This window comes from Otolemur garnettii, unplaced genomic scaffold, assembly GCF_000181295.1.
Source record: "Otolemur garnettii isolate 467f Iridium unplaced genomic scaffold, OtoGar3 scaffold00124, whole genome shotgun sequence".
Classification (NCBI taxonomy): domain Eukaryota; kingdom Metazoa; phylum Chordata; class Mammalia; order Primates; family Galagidae; genus Otolemur; species Otolemur garnettii.
Genome location: NW_003852519.1, coordinates 3,585,001 through 3,603,456, shown reverse-complemented (window position 1 = coordinate 3,603,456; position 18,456 = coordinate 3,585,001). Strand labels below are relative to the sequence as shown.

General features: G+C 43.1%; 1 protein-coding gene across 1 annotated transcript; it reads left to right on the top strand.

The window, feature by feature from the left end:
• Positions 1–1,120: 1,120 nt before the first annotated feature.
• ARHGDIB (Rho GDP dissociation inhibitor beta) lies at positions 1,121–18,228 on the top strand. Its single transcript, XM_003797790.3, has 6 exons — positions 1,121–1,207; positions 9,609–9,792; positions 10,423–10,506; positions 12,511–12,587; positions 15,626–15,689; positions 17,554–18,228. Exons 2-6 carry the CDS (start codon positions 9,615–9,617, stop codon positions 17,751–17,753), a joined length of 603 nt encoding a protein of 200 aa, XP_003797838.1. The 5' UTR covers positions 1,121–1,207; positions 9,609–9,614; the 3' UTR covers positions 17,754–18,228.
• Positions 18,229–18,456: the final 228 nt, after the last annotated feature.

Genomic DNA, 18,456 nt, shown 5'->3' with positions numbered 1-18,456 from the left:
AATGTTGTTTTCCTTTTCACATTTTTCTAGATTAGTCTCTTTTTTCACCCCGCGTGACTGCTGCTCTCTTATCAGTCAGTTCCGTCGACGCTAAGGACAAATCCCGTGACATGAACTTCCAAAATGAAGAGAAGAAAATGAAAGACATTTTAGAGGAAAGCGAAGTAAATGTCAGTTTCTCCAAAGATCCGTGTTGGAGTAGTCAGCTCTAAACATGTTGATATCGCATAAATACTGAATATTGAAATAATAGTCTAAATAAGCAGTTACATTTGGCAACAGCTGTGAGAATGTGTAGGCTAAACGTGGCTCGGGTGCTCAGAAACTGTTTCCTCAAATGGTTTAAACATGGCCTCTGCAACTTGCTCCCAGCTAAATTACTTCATAAGCCATTTCCTCAAATCTGGTGCGAAGTCAATTTTAGCACTTGTTAAAGTGTCACAAATTCCGAGTTAGGAGCCTATGAATTAATGAAGTTTTACTTTAGTCGGTAATTGCATTTCTGGGTTTCATCAAGGGCAGGACGTCGGCTTGTTTGTTTGCTTCCTTTCAAGAAAATTCAGCCAACAACTACAACAAACAGCACTTGACCCTTTCTGGGGCAATAAGAAGCTCCATCTTGAAATCATAACCTATAAAACTCCCCAAACCTATTTAAGGACACACTTTTTAATTTAGGACCACGTAGACGCAGTTTAACATTCAAAATTCCTTAGCACTGTGCATTCACTGCCAGCAAACTTTCAACATATCTGGCTGATAAAGAAGATGGCAAGGGCCCAGTAGGAACAGAAGTTAGTGGTACAAAGTAAAGCCTATGTGAATTTATTGCTACTGGTTTTAGGCTACTTGCCTCAGGAGGCTGATGCACTGAGATGACCTGATTTTCAGGCATATCTGCACAATTATTCATAATACCCATGGTTATAGGCGCCACACTCCCGCGTGCACACTCGTGCCTCTCCACGTCACACGGGCTGTCACGCTCCCACTTGTGCCATTAATTGACAAGACCACTGCTCAAGTTGGCTGATCAAGAGATAGGCAGTGCAAAGGAACAGGATTTGAAACAGCCCAGAGTTTCCTCTTCAAGTAGGTTTAAAACATTTTTTTTTCTCCCTGACTTCCTTCCTGTTCTAACTGCCAGTACGCAGAAGTCAGAGTTGAGAGACAGAGGCACCCCGGACAGAGACGTGAAGCACTAAATGTAAGTTCCAATACCTCAGGCGGGGGAGGCTTCAGGTGGGCACAGAGCAGAGCCGGAGATAATCAGGCTGCCAGGCTGATTATTCTCTTCAGGGGGCAGTTCTTGAAAGCAAACTTTGTGATAAGAAACTGCTAAGGAGCCTGCTTGGAACAGTTCTGCAGAGAAGGGGAAGTCAGAGCAGAGAAGGGGAGAAGTGACTCAGGGGGGAGACAGCGGGAAGAGGGAGGGCAGAAGGTGCCCTGCAGTCCAGGAGGTGAAATCCTGAATGTTCTGGAGAAGGGCTGGGAGTTCACTGACTGGGAGTGCCTGGAGGGGATTCCTACAAGCCAGGGGCAGGCACCTGGCCAAGGGGAGAAGCAGAGACTGCAGATCCCAACTGATATGGACCCTGGTGGAGGGTGGTAGGTTGTGCTGGGGTGGAGTATGTGGTTTCCTGTTTTTAAGCAGACTGTGTAAAGAGACTTCTTTGAAAAGAGAGAGGGGGGGAAGATTCAAAGCTGTTAAATATTAAACTGATTTCCACTGAGGAATTTTCTGGGCATATTAGAGAAATACATAATGAAATGCTCCCTTTGTGTGCCCAGACTTAGCTCTCAAGGGGAAGTACAGGAGAACACATTGTTATTCATCAGTCATACACGGATAGAATTCCTGCCACTCACAAAACCGTGCATTACATTCCTGTAGTGAGATGGGCAGAGAGATTGTCTCTGTCCTGAGGAGGGGGGAACTTTTTACCTCTGAGAAATCTAAAAGCAAACATGAAAGATGCCAAATAGTTTATTCAAGAGACAAGTTCTAGAAAAATCTAAATGGGCCCAGCTGGGACACTTGGTCAGTGGGCCTTCAAAATGTCAAGGTCTCAGTTTTGGCCGCCAATAGGAGAAGTGCTTCAGGTATGACCTGAAATAGTTTTTTCCCTTTTAGAGGGCATCCCAACTGGCATGTTTTATAAACATGGTCTGTGGTTAAACTTTAGACCTGGGTTAACTTGTGCTCTAGATCTGATGGACTGTAAGCAGCTCTTCACTCACAGAGAGGGAAAGCAGACCTCTCTTGTGTGGGGGGCCCGGAGCCTCCCTCCACATGGAGACTGAGGGCCTCTGAAGTCAGCACTGGCATGTTGACTCCTCACTGTGGGAAGATGAAGGACAGGAAGTGGAGAGGTCCGTGTTGGCCTGTTGGCTGGGGGGAGGGCAAGGGGCAGGGGCCAGGTCACTAGCCGGCATCATTAATCTTGCCATTGGCCTAGATTTGTCTAATTCACTAGAATGTGTCCCTCCCCCAACCAGATATAGCACAAGCTTCGTAACAAGATCCTCTTCCACTTTTGTCAAGTGTGTGGAATTCTGAGAGAAGAGTTCATTCTCCATCCAGGCTGCACAGATCCCAACCATGCCATAGCTGAACGAAAACAGGCTGGCATTTTCTGGACCCGGACTGGAATTTGGTCCTTCCGTACTCTGGAGAGTTTGTTTCTTGGATAATGTTCTCTGAGAGACACTGAGGTTCTCTTTTCAGTAGAAGCTCAGACAACCAAATCATCCTGAGGGAAAAAGGTGGGGTTGAGCCCCTTTATGGGAGTAAAGGATATTGTAGACTTCAGCTGACAGGAAGAGAGAAGCCCTGGGGAGTGAAAATTATGCAGATAGAGGAAGAGAACCAAATTTGTAGAGTGCCTTCTATGTGTCAGGCGTGGTGTTAGAAAGTTTCATATTTTAATCCTGAGAAGAGTGAGGAAGTGCTAAGTGATTCGACTACAGTCACATACCGGGACCAAAAAGAATCAATAGCTATGACGCCTGAGGATAGCATTTCAGGAAATGTTTTGTGAAAGAACTATTCTCTAATCCCACATTCTGAAAACACTTCTTCCTGGGTCAGCGGTACTGCTGCCTGGGATCCTATATTAGAGTCCACTCTGGCATAGGCAGAGGTGTGTCTCGTGTTACTCCTGAAACTCCAGCATCTAGTCACTCAATGAGAATTTACCAGATCCCTCTCCGTTGTATCACTTACTCTCCGGTGTCCACAGCCTGAGCTGGTAAAAATTCACCTGGGCTTTCTGGGGATAAGGGTTGGATAGTGTAAGCCCATGGTCATGAAACCCGTCTTTGCCTTCTAACTTTTCGTGTTCATTTAAAACTTTTGTGAGTACAGGGAGCCATCAAAGATAATGGCTTCCTCCATGCACAGTTTTCTTTGAGGGTTGTGTGAAATAATTGGGTCTGTGAAGGCACAGCTGAAGGCTTCACATAGTGGACATGCAGAAAAGCTGACCAGAGCCCTGGAGTTCATTCAATTTTTTTGCAGAAAAATGTGGGTCAGAAGAGTATACCATGAATGCACAGGCAGGAAATCATACACAGAGGGTGCCCCAAAGATGCGCCCACGTTTCAAGAAAGTGAAAAACTGTATTAAAATGATAATACTTGAGTCTCGTTTAACTTCTGCAGTTACTAGAGACACAAGATACCATATAACACATGATACCAGTATATAGTGAATATTGCAATTTTAATAACAGCTTTTTCCTTTCTTAAAATGTGGATACGTTTTTTGGTGCCCACAGTATGGTTTCTGTCACAAGAGGAAATGTGAAAGAATTCTGTTTCTGATCATTTGTATCTTCCTCTGGATTGATTAGAATGTTTATTGTATCTAGCAACATTTTCTCCTCTCGGGTATGGGTTTAGTTCTTAACCAATTTTAAGGTTTTCGATGTTCTTCCCGGGGCAGAGGTGGTAGATTTGGGGAAGCCGGACACACCCTAGTTAGCAGGGAGTGGAGACAGCAGGGGTACCAGGCAATGTTGGTGCTTCCGAATTTACTCCTCTGACTGAAATCCCCTACTTGGGAGACTTCCGCTCCTTTTCTCTCCCTCTTCTTCTTTCCTCTCTCTTTTCTCTCTCTTCTTTCAGTCCCTTTCTGCCCCTTCCCCTCCCCTCTCCACCTCTTCTACTCAAGGCCCGCATGCGCAGATGCACAAGCTTGCAGATTCCAGCACAGCCAGCTCTGAGACTTGAGTTGAGTCCCCACAGTATGTGTCTCCAGAGCCGGAAAGAATTCGCTCCATTAGCTGTGCCCGTTTCTCTGACATTTCTCATCATTCACAGAGTGACCTCTGGCTTCAACTTGGAAAGGGAGCAGTAAATACAATCTAAAATTAAGTTGTTTATGGGGAAGTTTTTTAAAGAAATATAATAGTGATGGCCTCATTTTAAGGTTGATTCAGTTTATAAACAATCCTTAACAAGTTCTAGAACTTCTTGTTCTTCTCAAAGAAACAAAACCTGTGTTTGAGGAGGAAGGAATGGACACGATCAGCCCCCAACCAGGGAAAGCATCTGATGTGGAGGCAGTTACCTGGCTTCTCTGACCCTGGATGGCAAAACGGACCACAGCCAGGCAGGGAAGGGAACATCTACTCTTGCTCAGTACAGTCCTGGAATTGTCATATATTTTCCCAATCCTTCAACCCCATAAAAAAAGATTATTATTCCCATTTTATTGCTGGTAAAACCGAGGCTCAGTGAGATTAGTAACTTGCTTAAGTCCTATAATAAACCAATTGCAGAGCCCAGGTTTTAACCCCTGTGCATCTGACTCAAAGGCCATGTTCTATCAGAATGAAGATTACCTTTCTCTGAACTTACCAGGTGATTTGTCTCATCTAAACTCGTAAGTTTCACCTTTTCTTACCCTCAACTCACGGAAAACTGCATTAATGAGTAAGACAAGTGCACTCTGTCCTGAGATTGGTGTAAATTCCTAAGGTTATTTCACTTTCGATGTCTTGGAAACTTCATTGGATTTGCAAGCAGAAACACTGGTTTCCATATGTGTGCTGTGAATAACCGTCTTAATTTAATTTGGCATTTTAATTGAGCCTGAGAAGATTAAGTCCCCATCTCAGCACATCTAATGGTTGGCAGTATTTTGCTGAATAGCAAGTATGGGCGTGTGAGGGCTCCACTGTGAAAACTAATCTGAGTAGGCATCTGTGAAGCAGAACAGAGAGAAAATTGAGGTGGCAAGCTTTTGAGAAAAAGCTATATGTGCTTTGGGGACAGACAGGTGGGGTCCACATTAACCTTGTTAAATTTATAGTCATTAATTCTCCATTTCACTTTTCTCGTATAAAGCACCAAAGTAAAAAATAAAAAAAAAACAAAAGGCAGCTCTGGAGGAAGCAGCGGAGGAAGGTGAGAAAACCCAACCAGAAGGTTCTAGGCTGATGAGCCGGGCTCTCTCCAACCCCACCTTCACTTCCTCCCTTCCTCTTTCATTTCACAAGCTTCTTTAAAGTAGGGAGCCGTAGAGTCACTGAATTAAGAAGGAGGCTTGGAGGTCTTCTAATGCAATGATTTCATTTTGCAAAGGATGAAACTGGGCCCAGAGAGGTCAAGTGACTTGCACAAGATAACACAGGAACAGGGTTGCACTGAAACCACCATTATGTGACAATTCCCTGCTTTGTTAAAGTTGTCCCTGCAGAGCTTGTGCACCCTAGGGTAGAGTCCCAAGATGACTAACAAGCTCTAATTTTATTATAACTTCCTAATGAAGGCAACTGAAGCAGCAGAGCCCAATGCCACCTAAAAGTCAGACCACCCTGCACTTGGGCATTGATTCTACCCCTTACATGGTATGTTTTCTTGGGCAAGTTACTTAACCTGTGCTTTAGTTTCCTGATCTGTAAGAAAGAATGATGGTGCCCATTACATTGTTGTGAGAACTAAATGAGACAACCCTCCAGAAAGCACTTAGCATTACATGCAACAATTATAATTATTATCAATAATAAAAGCAGTTATTCCTTAGATAATGGGATTGGAAAATAGTCTGTAAAATTGTCGTAAAATTCCTATTCTCACTTCAGGAAGCGCCTCACTTTAGTAAGTAAAGGGGGGGTAAAAAGAGAAAAATTGGTATTTGTGGTGAAATATACACCCATAATTAATTAGAGAAGTCGTTGTCAGATTATGTATACCATTTGTAGCTATAGCTTTGGGAGAAGCTGACATTATCCAGAGATAAATTGTGAAATTGAAACTACAAAACTTAATAATTTTGTACTGTGAGTAGGAATTTTGCTACGAGAGTATATGATAGGTGCTTTTGCCACCAAAAAAGGTACTTATGTGAGATGATGAACATGTGGACTTGCTTGACTACAGTAACACTTTCATTATCTATGTCCATAAAACATCCTGTTTTGTACTTTAAACTCACCTACAATAAAAATGTTTTATGAAAAATGATTAGTAGGAGGTATTTATGTATTCTGGATATTAATCTCTTGTGAATATATTCATTGCAAATGTCTCCTCTCTAGAGCCGGGCCAATACTCTTTTCACTATCTATAGGGTCTTATTTTGAATAGAAATTCTGAACTTTTGTACAGCTGAAATATTCAGTTTCTGCATTTGTAAAATGTAACCAATAGTGCATACTTCACGGTATTGTGATGATTGAATAAAATAATGCATGTAGAGCATTTAGCCTATAATTGCTGAGTTTAGGGCTCATCAGTGTTCAGTAACTAGCTGCTGTTATTATTATGGTATTCCTTATTATGCCAAGAGCGACTGAGTGAAAAAAGTAATAATTTTCCCTCTGTGAAAAATTAAATAAAGCTTAAAATGCAGTGCCTTTGGACAGAACTAGATATTCTCTTATACACATAGGTAAAATAAGATAACTGAAGGTCTGGTAACGTAGCTGACACGTGACTGCGGGCTGTAGAGGCCTTAGAAAAGTCAAGCGTCTAGAGGAGGGCCGTGCGAATCCCCATCTCCCGAGATAAGAAAGTAAGATTCACAGTGGTTAAAACATTCACACAGAGGGTGACAGCTAGTTGGTAGGAAGGCTGGAACAAAAACCCATGCCTGATAAGGCCTAGTTCAGTGAAGAGGTGACTATCCAAAATCAACCCTAAAAGGCTCCCTATGGCCCTACGCACCTGTGCCCCTCTGCCAGGCTTGTGGTCACCTGATAACTTCTTCTGCATAGTCAGTATTTGGGGTGGATGAACATGATCCTGAGCTGGAAGCTGAATTGTGGCTAATCTTGTGCTAGATCGGATCTCTTTCTCTCTTCCCCCATCCCCCTGCCCCTTCTCCATTTCTCTCTCTCTCTCTTTCTCCTTTCAAATTTGAGATTTGAGCAGCATGATTATAATTCCATAGAGGTTAGTGAAATCACCTTGAGCTAGTAACTGGGTGCAATGTCACCATCTGATGGTTGAGCTTGGCGTGACTTAGTAGATCCAAGTGATATGTTCCAAAAAGGCCTGCCCATCAGGGCTGGGATGCCCACCTCCCCCTCCCCTGTACACAGCCTTCCTAATGCTGTCAGCAGCTTTGTTATGTGGCTTTTACTCTCCTGGGATCACCTGGGGTCTAAGTAGGCCCCTGACGTCACTGACAAGATCCTGTTTTATCCGATTAATCTTTTCTGGTTTGTTACCCATCCACCCCTTAACAATTGTCCTTAAACTCCCCATAACCTATAAAAGCCAGGCAAGGCATCCTTCATTTTTTTCTTTTTTCTAATCAGTTCATTCACTTTCACAGAGTGTTGTTTGAAATATGAGCTGAGTTAGTCGTGGTGTTTATTCTGGTGTGCTGTAGAGCCTCAGCTTTGAGTGGTGCTGGTTCTTCAGCTGAGACAAGTGTTACCATAGAAACGGCCCGCATGTTTCCTTCCTGTACAGGAAATGGACTTCAACATGGCAATGCTGTTTCAGAGCTGGTCAAAGCTCACTGGTAATGTTCAGCTTGTTACTTAGCGGGAAGAAGATTGATTGAGCCAAAGGATATCATTTTCATCTTTCTGTTTTCTTTCTTTTATTATTATTTTAATTCTGCTAAAATTGCTTTTGTGTGGCTTGACTTCCAAATTATTTTTCTTCCTGTTTCCAATGATAGTAACATGAATAAATCAAAAACATAACTGATGTTGGCCCAAGATTATCTTCACTCTCTCACAAGACTATAAAGTTTTGCAGAGCCACTCAGGATGAGATGTGATAGATACTGCTTTAGAGTTATGTCAGACAAAGAACAGCAATACCCACAAGATGGAACCAGGGGGAATGAGAAAATCATCTCCTCACCCAAATATCTCCCAGGCAATTACCTCCCATGGCTGCCAGCCACAGACATGAAATTCTCCCCACTGGGATTTCTTCCTCTTGGTTAGGAAGTTCCCTCTCATTCAGCTACAGGTATCTAGGCAATTATCTTAACCTTGGGATCTCAATTTTCTCAATAATTAAATGAGAGATTGAAATATATCACCTCAAAGGTTCATTTTGGCTCTGAAAAGCTGTGACTATACATGCCCCCAAAGGAATAATCCATTCCCAAAGGAATAATCCATAATGGATTAATAATCCATTTATATGTAAGTCATTACCACTTACATATAAATAATTTTATTAGACTTCCCCTCAATGTTTTAAAACAAAAGAAGTAAACGTAGATGTTGCTAGAAAAAGAAAGGGGGTGCCCAGGTGGGGCCTTAGGGTATAAGGTCCCTGCAGACCTGGGGCAGGGAGGAGGCAACGAGAAGGGAAATGGGTCCAGAAAGGGGACGTAGATGGAAGGATACCCAGGACAAACTTATACCTACAATTTTGTCCAGAAGAATCTCAAGTGTCCTCTGCAATTTTGTGGCATTTTCAAAGAACAGAATATCTTTATATGTATGAGAACTTAATAAATCAATCAATGAAAACTTACCAAATGCCTGAACTATCCAAGTGTTATGGGGGATTCTGGAGAAACCTAGAACCTGCCCTCAAGGTGGTATTAGCAGTGTTGGGTATGAACCATCAGATGCCTCAGGCTGGCGTCAACTCCTTGAGTCACCTTTGAGGTGTTGCCGGAGTTCAGGGAAAGATTCAATTAATCAGAAGAAGCCAACCATTCCTTGGGCAGGTACTCTACTTGCCTTTGTAAGCCTTTCTTACTGGGCTTGTGCATGCTGAGGGTTTTGACCCTGGCAAGGCTGGCTGGGTGAGAGGACTGATAATTCTGATAACTTAAAACCAGGCTGTTGCTTTGCTGTTCAGGATGGCTTGCCCCATGTGGCTTCACTTATAGTCTGTTTATGCACAAGTGCGTTATTCTTTCTTTCCAATCAATTTTAGTCAATGCATAGGCAATAACTCGTCAGAGTACAGAGAAATTCAGGCAGGTCAGAGAAATGACTGAAACATATCATATTGTTATTATATCATGAACTATAATGAGATGGAGTTAGGAAAAAATCGGGGAAGTCGCTGATGATTACAAAGCCCATCAGGGAAAGAATGGTGCTTCCAGCAGCCCCACCATCTTTCATATCCACCGACTTTTGGCTAATCACCTGCCCTGCCTCCCTCTAAAATAGATCAAAATGACCGAGAATGCTCCCGAGCCCCACCTTGAGGAGGATGAGGATGATCTGGACGGCAAGCTCAACTACAAGCCTCCACCTCAGAAGTCCTTGAAGGAGCTGCAGGAGATGGACAAAGACGATGAAAGTCTAACCAAGTACAAGAAAACGCTGCTGGGAGACGGCCCTGTGGTAGCAGGTGCGTGTACTTGTGGGGATGGAGTAGGAGGAGGGTTCCTGAGAAGGCAGACACTTCTGTCACTCAGGAGGAGGGTCACAGAGAAGAGACTAACTTCTTCCTTATGCTGAATTAAGTTATGGATCATATCCCTAAGTCTTCTTTGGAGAGCAGATGGAAATCAACGATGTGGGCAATAACAACATCTGGGATTTACAAAGAATTCCTGGCTATCATTTTGAATCCTATTCCCCTCCTCCACCACCTCTCACATTTTCTCTCTTCTGCTTCTCAGTTTTCACCTAAATATTCAACTCTTCAGCATATACAACAACAGAGCAAGACACGGCCCAATGATATGAACGGGCGTTGCCCAACCACCAGAGTATCTTACTAGCATTGCCACTCAGGGCACGCTAGATGTTGAGAATTATGGTAGAGATACAAGTGTCTGAAGCAGAAAGGCATTGCTGTCATTTAGAAAGCCACCAAGATCAAGCATGGTGAAGGTGTCACTCTGCTTCCATTTCTACTCCAGAAAGAGAGACCATTTCTCTTTTTACATGCTCTGTCTCCCACTTGGAATGCACACGCCCTCAGTACACACACAGAGCTCTTCCCTGTGCTGACATTTTCTTTTGAACCCTGCAGACCCAACAGTCCCCAACGTCACTGTCACTCGGCTTACCCTGGTTTGTGAGAGTGCCCCCGGACCAATCACCATGGACCTTACTGGTGAGTGGACACATCTGTACAGCTCAGAGGGGTCTAACGTGTCACAGAGGAACCTCGGTCTCTGTCTCCCATCCCAGAAAAAGAAAACCCTAGTAAGATGAATCCCCGAGGTATATATCCTGGGACCAGTTTACATATCCTTGCTCTCGAGTACACAGTATTTACTTAATGAAAAGCACACTCTTTATTTAATTGAAGAGAGTGCAGGCATACACATGATGTAATTATTTATATTTAGCTCAGATTTTTATTTGCACAATAGTAAGAAAATGACTATTCATGGAGAAAAGACTGAGGACGGAAATATTGAGAAGCAAGCCATGTGCTTCTGGAGTTGTAGTATTTACATAGTCTAACAATTTTTAAAAAATGGTCTTCTATCAGCTATAAGACTTCCCTGAAGGCCAGCAGCAATTGTGAATAATGTTAGAAATTCCACTGCAGTAAATTTACGGTTTTAGCTTAAAGCTCTCATTTTTATTAAATGGGCAGCTTGCTCTGCTAAAGATGTAGAGTATGGTGCTATTTTCTTTCACCTTGTGACTAAGGGTCCATCCCTCTGCTGAAACCCAGGTCCTAAGGAGATATGGGGAGAGTGGATGGTGGAGAAATGGGCATCTGAGAGGAATGAGAAAAGTTGCACAGAGCCAGGAAATCGGGGGCATCAAAGGCAGGTCTTCAGTGAAAAAAAAAAAGTTACCAAATTAAAAAATTGGACTTTTCTGAGACAGAGCAAAGGGCGAGTCTAGAAGAGCAGGCTTAGCCGCAAGGTAGTTCCCCTCTTACGGGCTGTGTGTATCCAGTCTTTACCTTATATGGGCTTTTTTGTCAGAAGGAGGAAATCAGAAGCTGAGAAGACACACTTCCTGTTCAACTGAAATCATCGGAGCAGTACACACACAAATTCAACTACCCCCACATTCTAGCACCTTCTCTATCCAGGAGAGAAACTTGCTCTCCTACACTTCTTCCTGTGCAAAATCATGTAATGCTACAGGTACCGCTGTCCGTTTGCCACATCAGGTCTGAATGGGCACAAAGATAATCTGTTCTGCGTAGAAGGGCCTGCTGCTATCACAGAGGACACTTGGTCTCTGCCTCCTTGTCCAGCAGAGGAAACGCAGATTTGATTTTCTGTCAAAAAGAAGCTGCTGAGGTGAATCCCAGAGGTGCAGGAGATTTGCTGGTACCTCTATGTTCAGGAAGTACATGTGCAGAGAGGTGCAACACACACGCACACACACACACACCTGCATATCAAATTATGTGGGAGCACGCTGAGAAAAGAACAGATGGTGATTGCCCCCCTCACCAAGGTACAGGAATTAGGGGCAGATCCTAGTTTTACGGAAACTAAAGTTTGTATAACTTCAGTGATCTAAAAAAAAGATAGGAAATTATAAATACATACAAATGCAAAAACAAATGCAAAGTGAATATTTATTTAGAATGATAAAAAGGAACAAAAACGAGGAAATTTTTGAAAGCTAGGAAAATTCCACAGACATTACCAAATCTCTAAAAACAAGTAGATGGCACTTCTGCACTCCTGTATAATAACGTTCTATTTCTTTATTGGGGAGGTAGAGGCACAATCTTTAATCACTTCTTGATTTGATCACATATAGGTAATATCATCTTCAATAGAAAGAAGAAAAAGATAATTTAGACTTTCTTCTAGAACGGTTGACTAAAACCTATTTTAGTATTGACAATTAGAAGAGATGGATCTTCATCACTCGTTACTGGTAATGCCTTGTCTATTTTTAACATTGTCATGAAACTTGGGGATGGAGAAACTACTACGTTTCTTTCATCGTTGAGCTGCAAGAGTTCAGGCGTGATAGGTGTGTATACAGGGACTTACTACTCTCTGAATGGAGGGCCCGATGGCCCAGCATTTTCTGATGTCCCCAACAAATGGCTCTGGAGCTTCAATTTCATGCATCAATTTATGTATCTGCCTTTGAGAAGGATAAATGCTTTCTAAATCCTTGTCTACAGGGGATCTCGAAGCCCTCAAAAAAGAAACCTTTGTGCTAAAGGAAGGTGCTGAATATAAAGTCAAAATTCACTTCAAAGTAAGTATCTTATCCTGAGTGTTTCTCGCAAAGTTTAAATCGTTCCTATCATCAGTGGCTACGTTTCTTGCACTATCGTGTTGGCATACTTTGTGTTTCTGTCCCCACCTTGGCCTCCACGCCCGCCTGGGTCTGAAACGTTCCTCTTTCCAACTCTCAGTTCTCCCTGTTGAGACAGGCTCTTGCTTTGTTCCTTATCCCAGCCAGGACTCCTTAAACTGTCCATTGTCACTTAAGCCCCCGGGATCCCTCTCTCTGTGAACTCCTGATATAGCCCCGAGGCACACACTGCTTCCCATTGTCCCCTCTGGGTCAATCCCACTTTCTACAACACAAGCACCTGGAGGTAGGATGAAATGATATGTCCCTTCTTTCCAATATTTTACACAAACCTTGTATATGGTAGATATTTTTTGCATATATGAGATGTGAACAAATAATGAATCAACTAACAGGAAAATAGGACAGATAGGGCCTCAGCTCTAGTTGCTCAATGATTATATAAATCCAGGGAGTGTCATCTTTGCTAAATAACTGGACGTTATAATTATAGCTGTGGAGCAGATGACCAGGCAAGAGTAGAGCTAAATAAGGAAGAAACTGGCATCTAATGAAGAGCCATATATCCTGATGAGTAGCCCAAGTCAAAAAAAAATTAGCCTTGACTTTGAAAACAAGTAAGTCAGAAATGCACTGTTTGCACTGCCTGGTTTGTGTTGGTCTTGGCTGCCCCTCATTCTCAGCCTTATTCTCCAGGGCCCAGGCTCCACCAAGGAAGTCCCGATGCTCCCTATTTGCACACTGGGATCTTCTTTCCACCAGGTGCAGGATGTGATTCAGGGTCAATGGACAATCACTCGCCACAAACAAATATACCTCAAAATAATTCCTTCTGGAAATATTTGTTGACACCTCCTCTATAGTAAGCATTGAGGTGGGGTGCACTTGCTTGTTTCCTGTCATTTATTCGGAAGTACCTGAGCTTTGGTGAGGCACCCCATCCAAACACGCCTAGAATGGGTTGTGTATCAGTTCAACTTTTAATTCTCAAAGCTATTGCATTAATTTGTCGATTCAGTTAGCTAGTTTTTATCAAATGAAATGTGACAGGTAAATTCGGGGGTGAATAAGATGAGAAGAAAAGCTCTTCTGCTGTGGGTGGAGAAGCTGAGGAGGAGCCCAGTGGGGTGGCCCTGGAGCCTCTGGGTCACATATGAGGGTGATGCCGGAGGACAGGAAGGGCAGTACCAAGTCTCATCCATTTCAGAGTTTTAACCACTCTTTGTGCAAAGTCGAACCACCCTGTGGCCTGTTCCAGCGTGGAGCTACCATTAGAAGAAACACCAGAGCAAAGTCAGAAATAATTGAAAAGCAATTTAAATTCCTACTAACACCTCTTGAAAAATACCCAGGAAAGTTTGTGTTTATAACACCACATCCTAAAACCCTCCTTCCTTATCTCTGTTGTTCTCAGTGCTCTTCTCTTTTTCTTTCCAACCTTTGCAGCATTTTCTAAAAACGTGGTTTAGGATGGTTCTTCTGGTTCCCCCTTCCCTTTCCTTCTGCCTCCCAAAGGTCCTCAGTTTTATTTTTATCACTGAAGCTTCCTCCTCTGGGGGTGGGAGACACCTTGGGGAGAAGGTGTAGGCAGAAGAAGAGGATATTGTGACCAGCCATACTCTTCTGTCACCCGTCCCAAGTGTATTTCTGTTGACCGGCCCCTCTATGGAGCAGTGGTAAAATGGCAAACTCTTTGTCTTAAAGTTCTTACTCCTATCTCACTACCATTTTTCTTCTTAAGAAAATGGTACCAGGTTACATCTCCCACTAAGTCCTACCAGGTTACATCTCCCACTAGGTCTAAGGTATAAGCTTAGGGACTTCTAGAAAGATGCATTAATTTTTTCCTATCCCTGTGAGCTACATCTGGGGTTTAGAAAGTTTGGGCTTCACTTTGTCATCATCTTTTCAGTAAAACTGTTTCATTCTGCCTGATTTTGGTAAGTTTCTTCTACGAATTTCCTGAGTGACAGTTTAGAATCTAAGCTGGCAGTGTTCTGCTCCCTCACCACCAACACGGCTAGCACAGGTTGACTGGTTAACTATTGTGGCCAAAATAAAAAGGGAGTCATAATTACTGTTGGAGAAAAATTATGTGAAGACTCTTTCCTTCTCCATATTGCTGAATAGTTAACCAGGCCTTCCTGCTAATGATGCAATGTCCACTTTAATTTGTTTGTATAGACATGACCATGGTATAAAATTAACAGACAACCTGGGTCAGTCCCAGGTAAGATGAATCATGGAAAAACTAAGTGCTTGGACTGTCTGCATTTTCATGCTGCTTTAGTGAATTTTCTTTGACAGGCCTGGGAAAATTAGCAAGATCTCAGGCAACACCTGAATATGACAGACATCTCAAACGCTTGCCAGATGCGAGTGGATCTCACCAATTGTTTATGAAGAAGGATGTTTTTGTGTGGCCCATCTCACCTCTCGACTCCAATCTCATTTGCATTGAAGGCATGGCCATTTTCTAGACCTGATTTTCCATTACCGTTTTTCTCCTTGTTATTTGTTTTTCATATCCTAGGTGGATCATTTCTGTGGTTATGGTTTTCGGGTATTTATAAAATATTTTCCCTTGGTATCTTTATAAACTTTTCTAAGACAAGGATCATCTCCTGGCCAGCCAGTAGTATCAGGGAGGGGAAGGTCAAGGCCAAGCTTGGACCACTGAGAAAGGAGAAATACAATAAGGAATATTGAGACAATATTTTAATGAACCACTCCCGGACAATAAAATTCATGATGGTCAATAATTAAAACCAAATTGACAACACTGAGTCTTGTGATCTCCTCTCTCTTATCACTGCATTATGCCCATGCTAAATGATTATAGGAACACTTATTCTGAACTAAATCTTCAGTATTTTCATTCTAAGACAAGATTCCGTTTGTCAGGCTCAACATGAAAGATGAGAAAAAAATGGAAAACCCTCTCTAATCTGAGTTGCTTTGATCCTCCCCACCTGCAGGTGAACAGGGATATCGTGTCAGGCCTGAAATATGTTCAGCACACCTACCGGACTGGGGTGAAAGGTGAGTGACCCCACACTTCACATTGCCCCACAATGCTTCTCACTGATACTGAAATGTCTGATTATTAACAACTTTTAGTCACAGATGCATAAGAATCTGATAAAAGCTATGGATAGGCACACATATGCCTCTGGCCTAGACATTAATAGCAAGGCTAACCTTCAGGAGACCTCGCTGAGACTTGGTCAGCCACAACCCTTCAGCGATCAGCGTCTAGAATTCAACTTTATTACTCATAAAAGGGAGGAGTAAACAAGATAATTTTGAATAATATAAAGTATATAAAAATACTCTCAAAAGTATAAAAGCAGTTCATGAGCATAAAACCCAAGTGTCAGATAAACTCCAAACAAGAAAGACTTACCCAGTGATATGTGTGTTAGGGGTAGGAGTTGGGGCAGTGGCATTGGCCATGGGGAAGGCTCAATTTGCTGACAAAGAAATTTTAAAAATACCCTTTCTAGGATTGAGAAAAAGCTGTCTAATTGCAACAAATAATAAACAGCATCGCATAATCTGTAGTGCATATCAACATGCCTTGAGAATCTGCCTTCAGTGTTCCTTTGATATTATGGAAAGAGAGAATTAAGAGGCAACATAGGTGATGGAAAGATCTTCACAGTTCCTATTCACCTGAAGTAGGAAAAGCATAGTTCAGTCCCACCAAATTAATAAACAAACAATTAGGGAGAAATTGTCTGATAAATCTGCATGACATGGAAAACCAATCAATTGCTCAAATCCCAGGGAAGAACATTGACCTGAAAGCTATTGATCGGCCTTTCCAATACCTAGTGTCATGAAAAACTAGTTCAGGCTCGGCATCTGGAGCTCAGTGGTTAGGGCACTGGCCACATACACTGGGGCTGGCGGGTTCGAACCTGGCCTGGGCCTGCCAAACAACAATGACGACTACAACAACAACAACAAAAATAGCCGGGCATTGTGGCGGGCGCCTGTAGTCCCAGATACTTGGGAGGCTGAGGGAAGAGAATCGCTTAAGCCCAGGAGTTTGAGGTTGCTGTGATTTTCCTTTGGGGATAAGACTATATTGCCTCCCCAATGCAAAAGGACAATGACATGTCTGCAGCTGTTCCTTCAAACTTATTATCAACACTGAGCAGTCAACTGTATGCTGCTTGTCTGCCTAATGAGACACGTATTACTACTTTCCAATCCCAAACCCTTCTTTATACCCCGCTTACTCACCTATAAATAAATGTAGTGGCTTATCTTCACCATTTGTCTCAGGTCTTCACTTTTTTAAAGTAACCTACTAATGTTCCCTTTCCATCCAACTAGTCTACCAAGAATTCAGTTCTGCCCCTTCCGATCACCACCTGTTACCTAACATACCCCAGCTGACGTGTTCATGCGGTGATAGTTTGTACATAGAATTGCATTGCATAGAAAAATAGATGGAGGCTCGAAAAAATGTTACGTGAATTAGGTAGCTGCAGGGCTGAGGCCAGAACTCAAGTCTCAACATGTCTGGGTTTATTTAATGGCTCAATCTACTTCGTCTCCAAAAAAAAAAAAAAAAAAAAAGAAAGTCCCGGTAGATTAGGGCACTGATTCCCCAACTTTCCTGATACTCAGAGTCCAGTTGTATTGCTTTATAAAAATGTTGATTCTTAGGCCCCACGGCAGGTTACTGAACCACAGCATTTGGGAGGGAGGCAAAGGAAACTGCATTACTAAAAAGCATTCCAATTTTTTAAAAAAGGGTTTTAAAGAAAAGAAAACAGATGTCCCAGGTAAACCTGATGTTCACTTGGGGTTGGAAACTCCCAGTTCTCCAGTTTGCAGTGTGTGTGTTTCCCCTGTCGGACTCTTACCCTCATGAACTTCTTTCTCTTCCCAGTGGATAAAGCTACATTCATGGTTGGCAGCTACGGGCCCCGGGCAGAGGAATATGAGTTCCTCACTCCCACTGAGGAGGCTCCCAAGGGCATGCTGGCCCGAGGGACATACCACAACAAGTCCTTCTTCACGGATGACGACAAGCACGACCACCTCACCTGGGAGTGGAACTTGTCCATTAAGAAGGAGTGGACAGAATGAGTGCACCGCCCCAGCCCGTTCCCCCTCTTGCCACCTAGAAGAATCTCCAGCCGTGTCCACCACCCTGCCCCTCCTCCCAGTCTACAGCTGGGTCGCTAACCATCATGGCCCTTACTGCCATCTTTTCTGCCCTGTCTCTCCCAGTGCTCCCCAGCAGAGGAGGCCTTAACTGGGCCTTCAACCTGCCTGCCTCCATCGGGTGGATATTCCCCACTCTCCGTCTCAATACACCATTTTCAGTGTTTGCCTCCCTCATTCCCACTGGAGCACCTAGAGGCAGGGAAGCAGGCAAGCCATCACTAACAGTCCCTTTGTCTCCGTTCCCATCCTCATTCCCATCCCTGGATTCCTCTGGGGTTGCTGCTGGCCCATCACATCCCTAGTCACGTCCCCTGCCGGGTGGGGTCCTTCTTTTGTGGGAGACACTGTAAACAATGCTAGATAGTAAGAATAAAACAACTGTTTGTTCTGCCGAGACCCTCGTTTTTCTGCTTTCTTCTGTAGGACAAATATGGCAACTTGAAGTGCATTCCCTCTGAGGGGAGAGGAAGGGAACACACTGGGTGGGATATGTATGTTATTGGGAACACATCGGTCCCTCTGATACTCTGCAATGGGCAATGAGAGCATTCAGAATACAGACCATGGAAAATCTACATTTAGTTTCTCTTAAAATATTCTCACATGGAAGCTTCTCCTATGC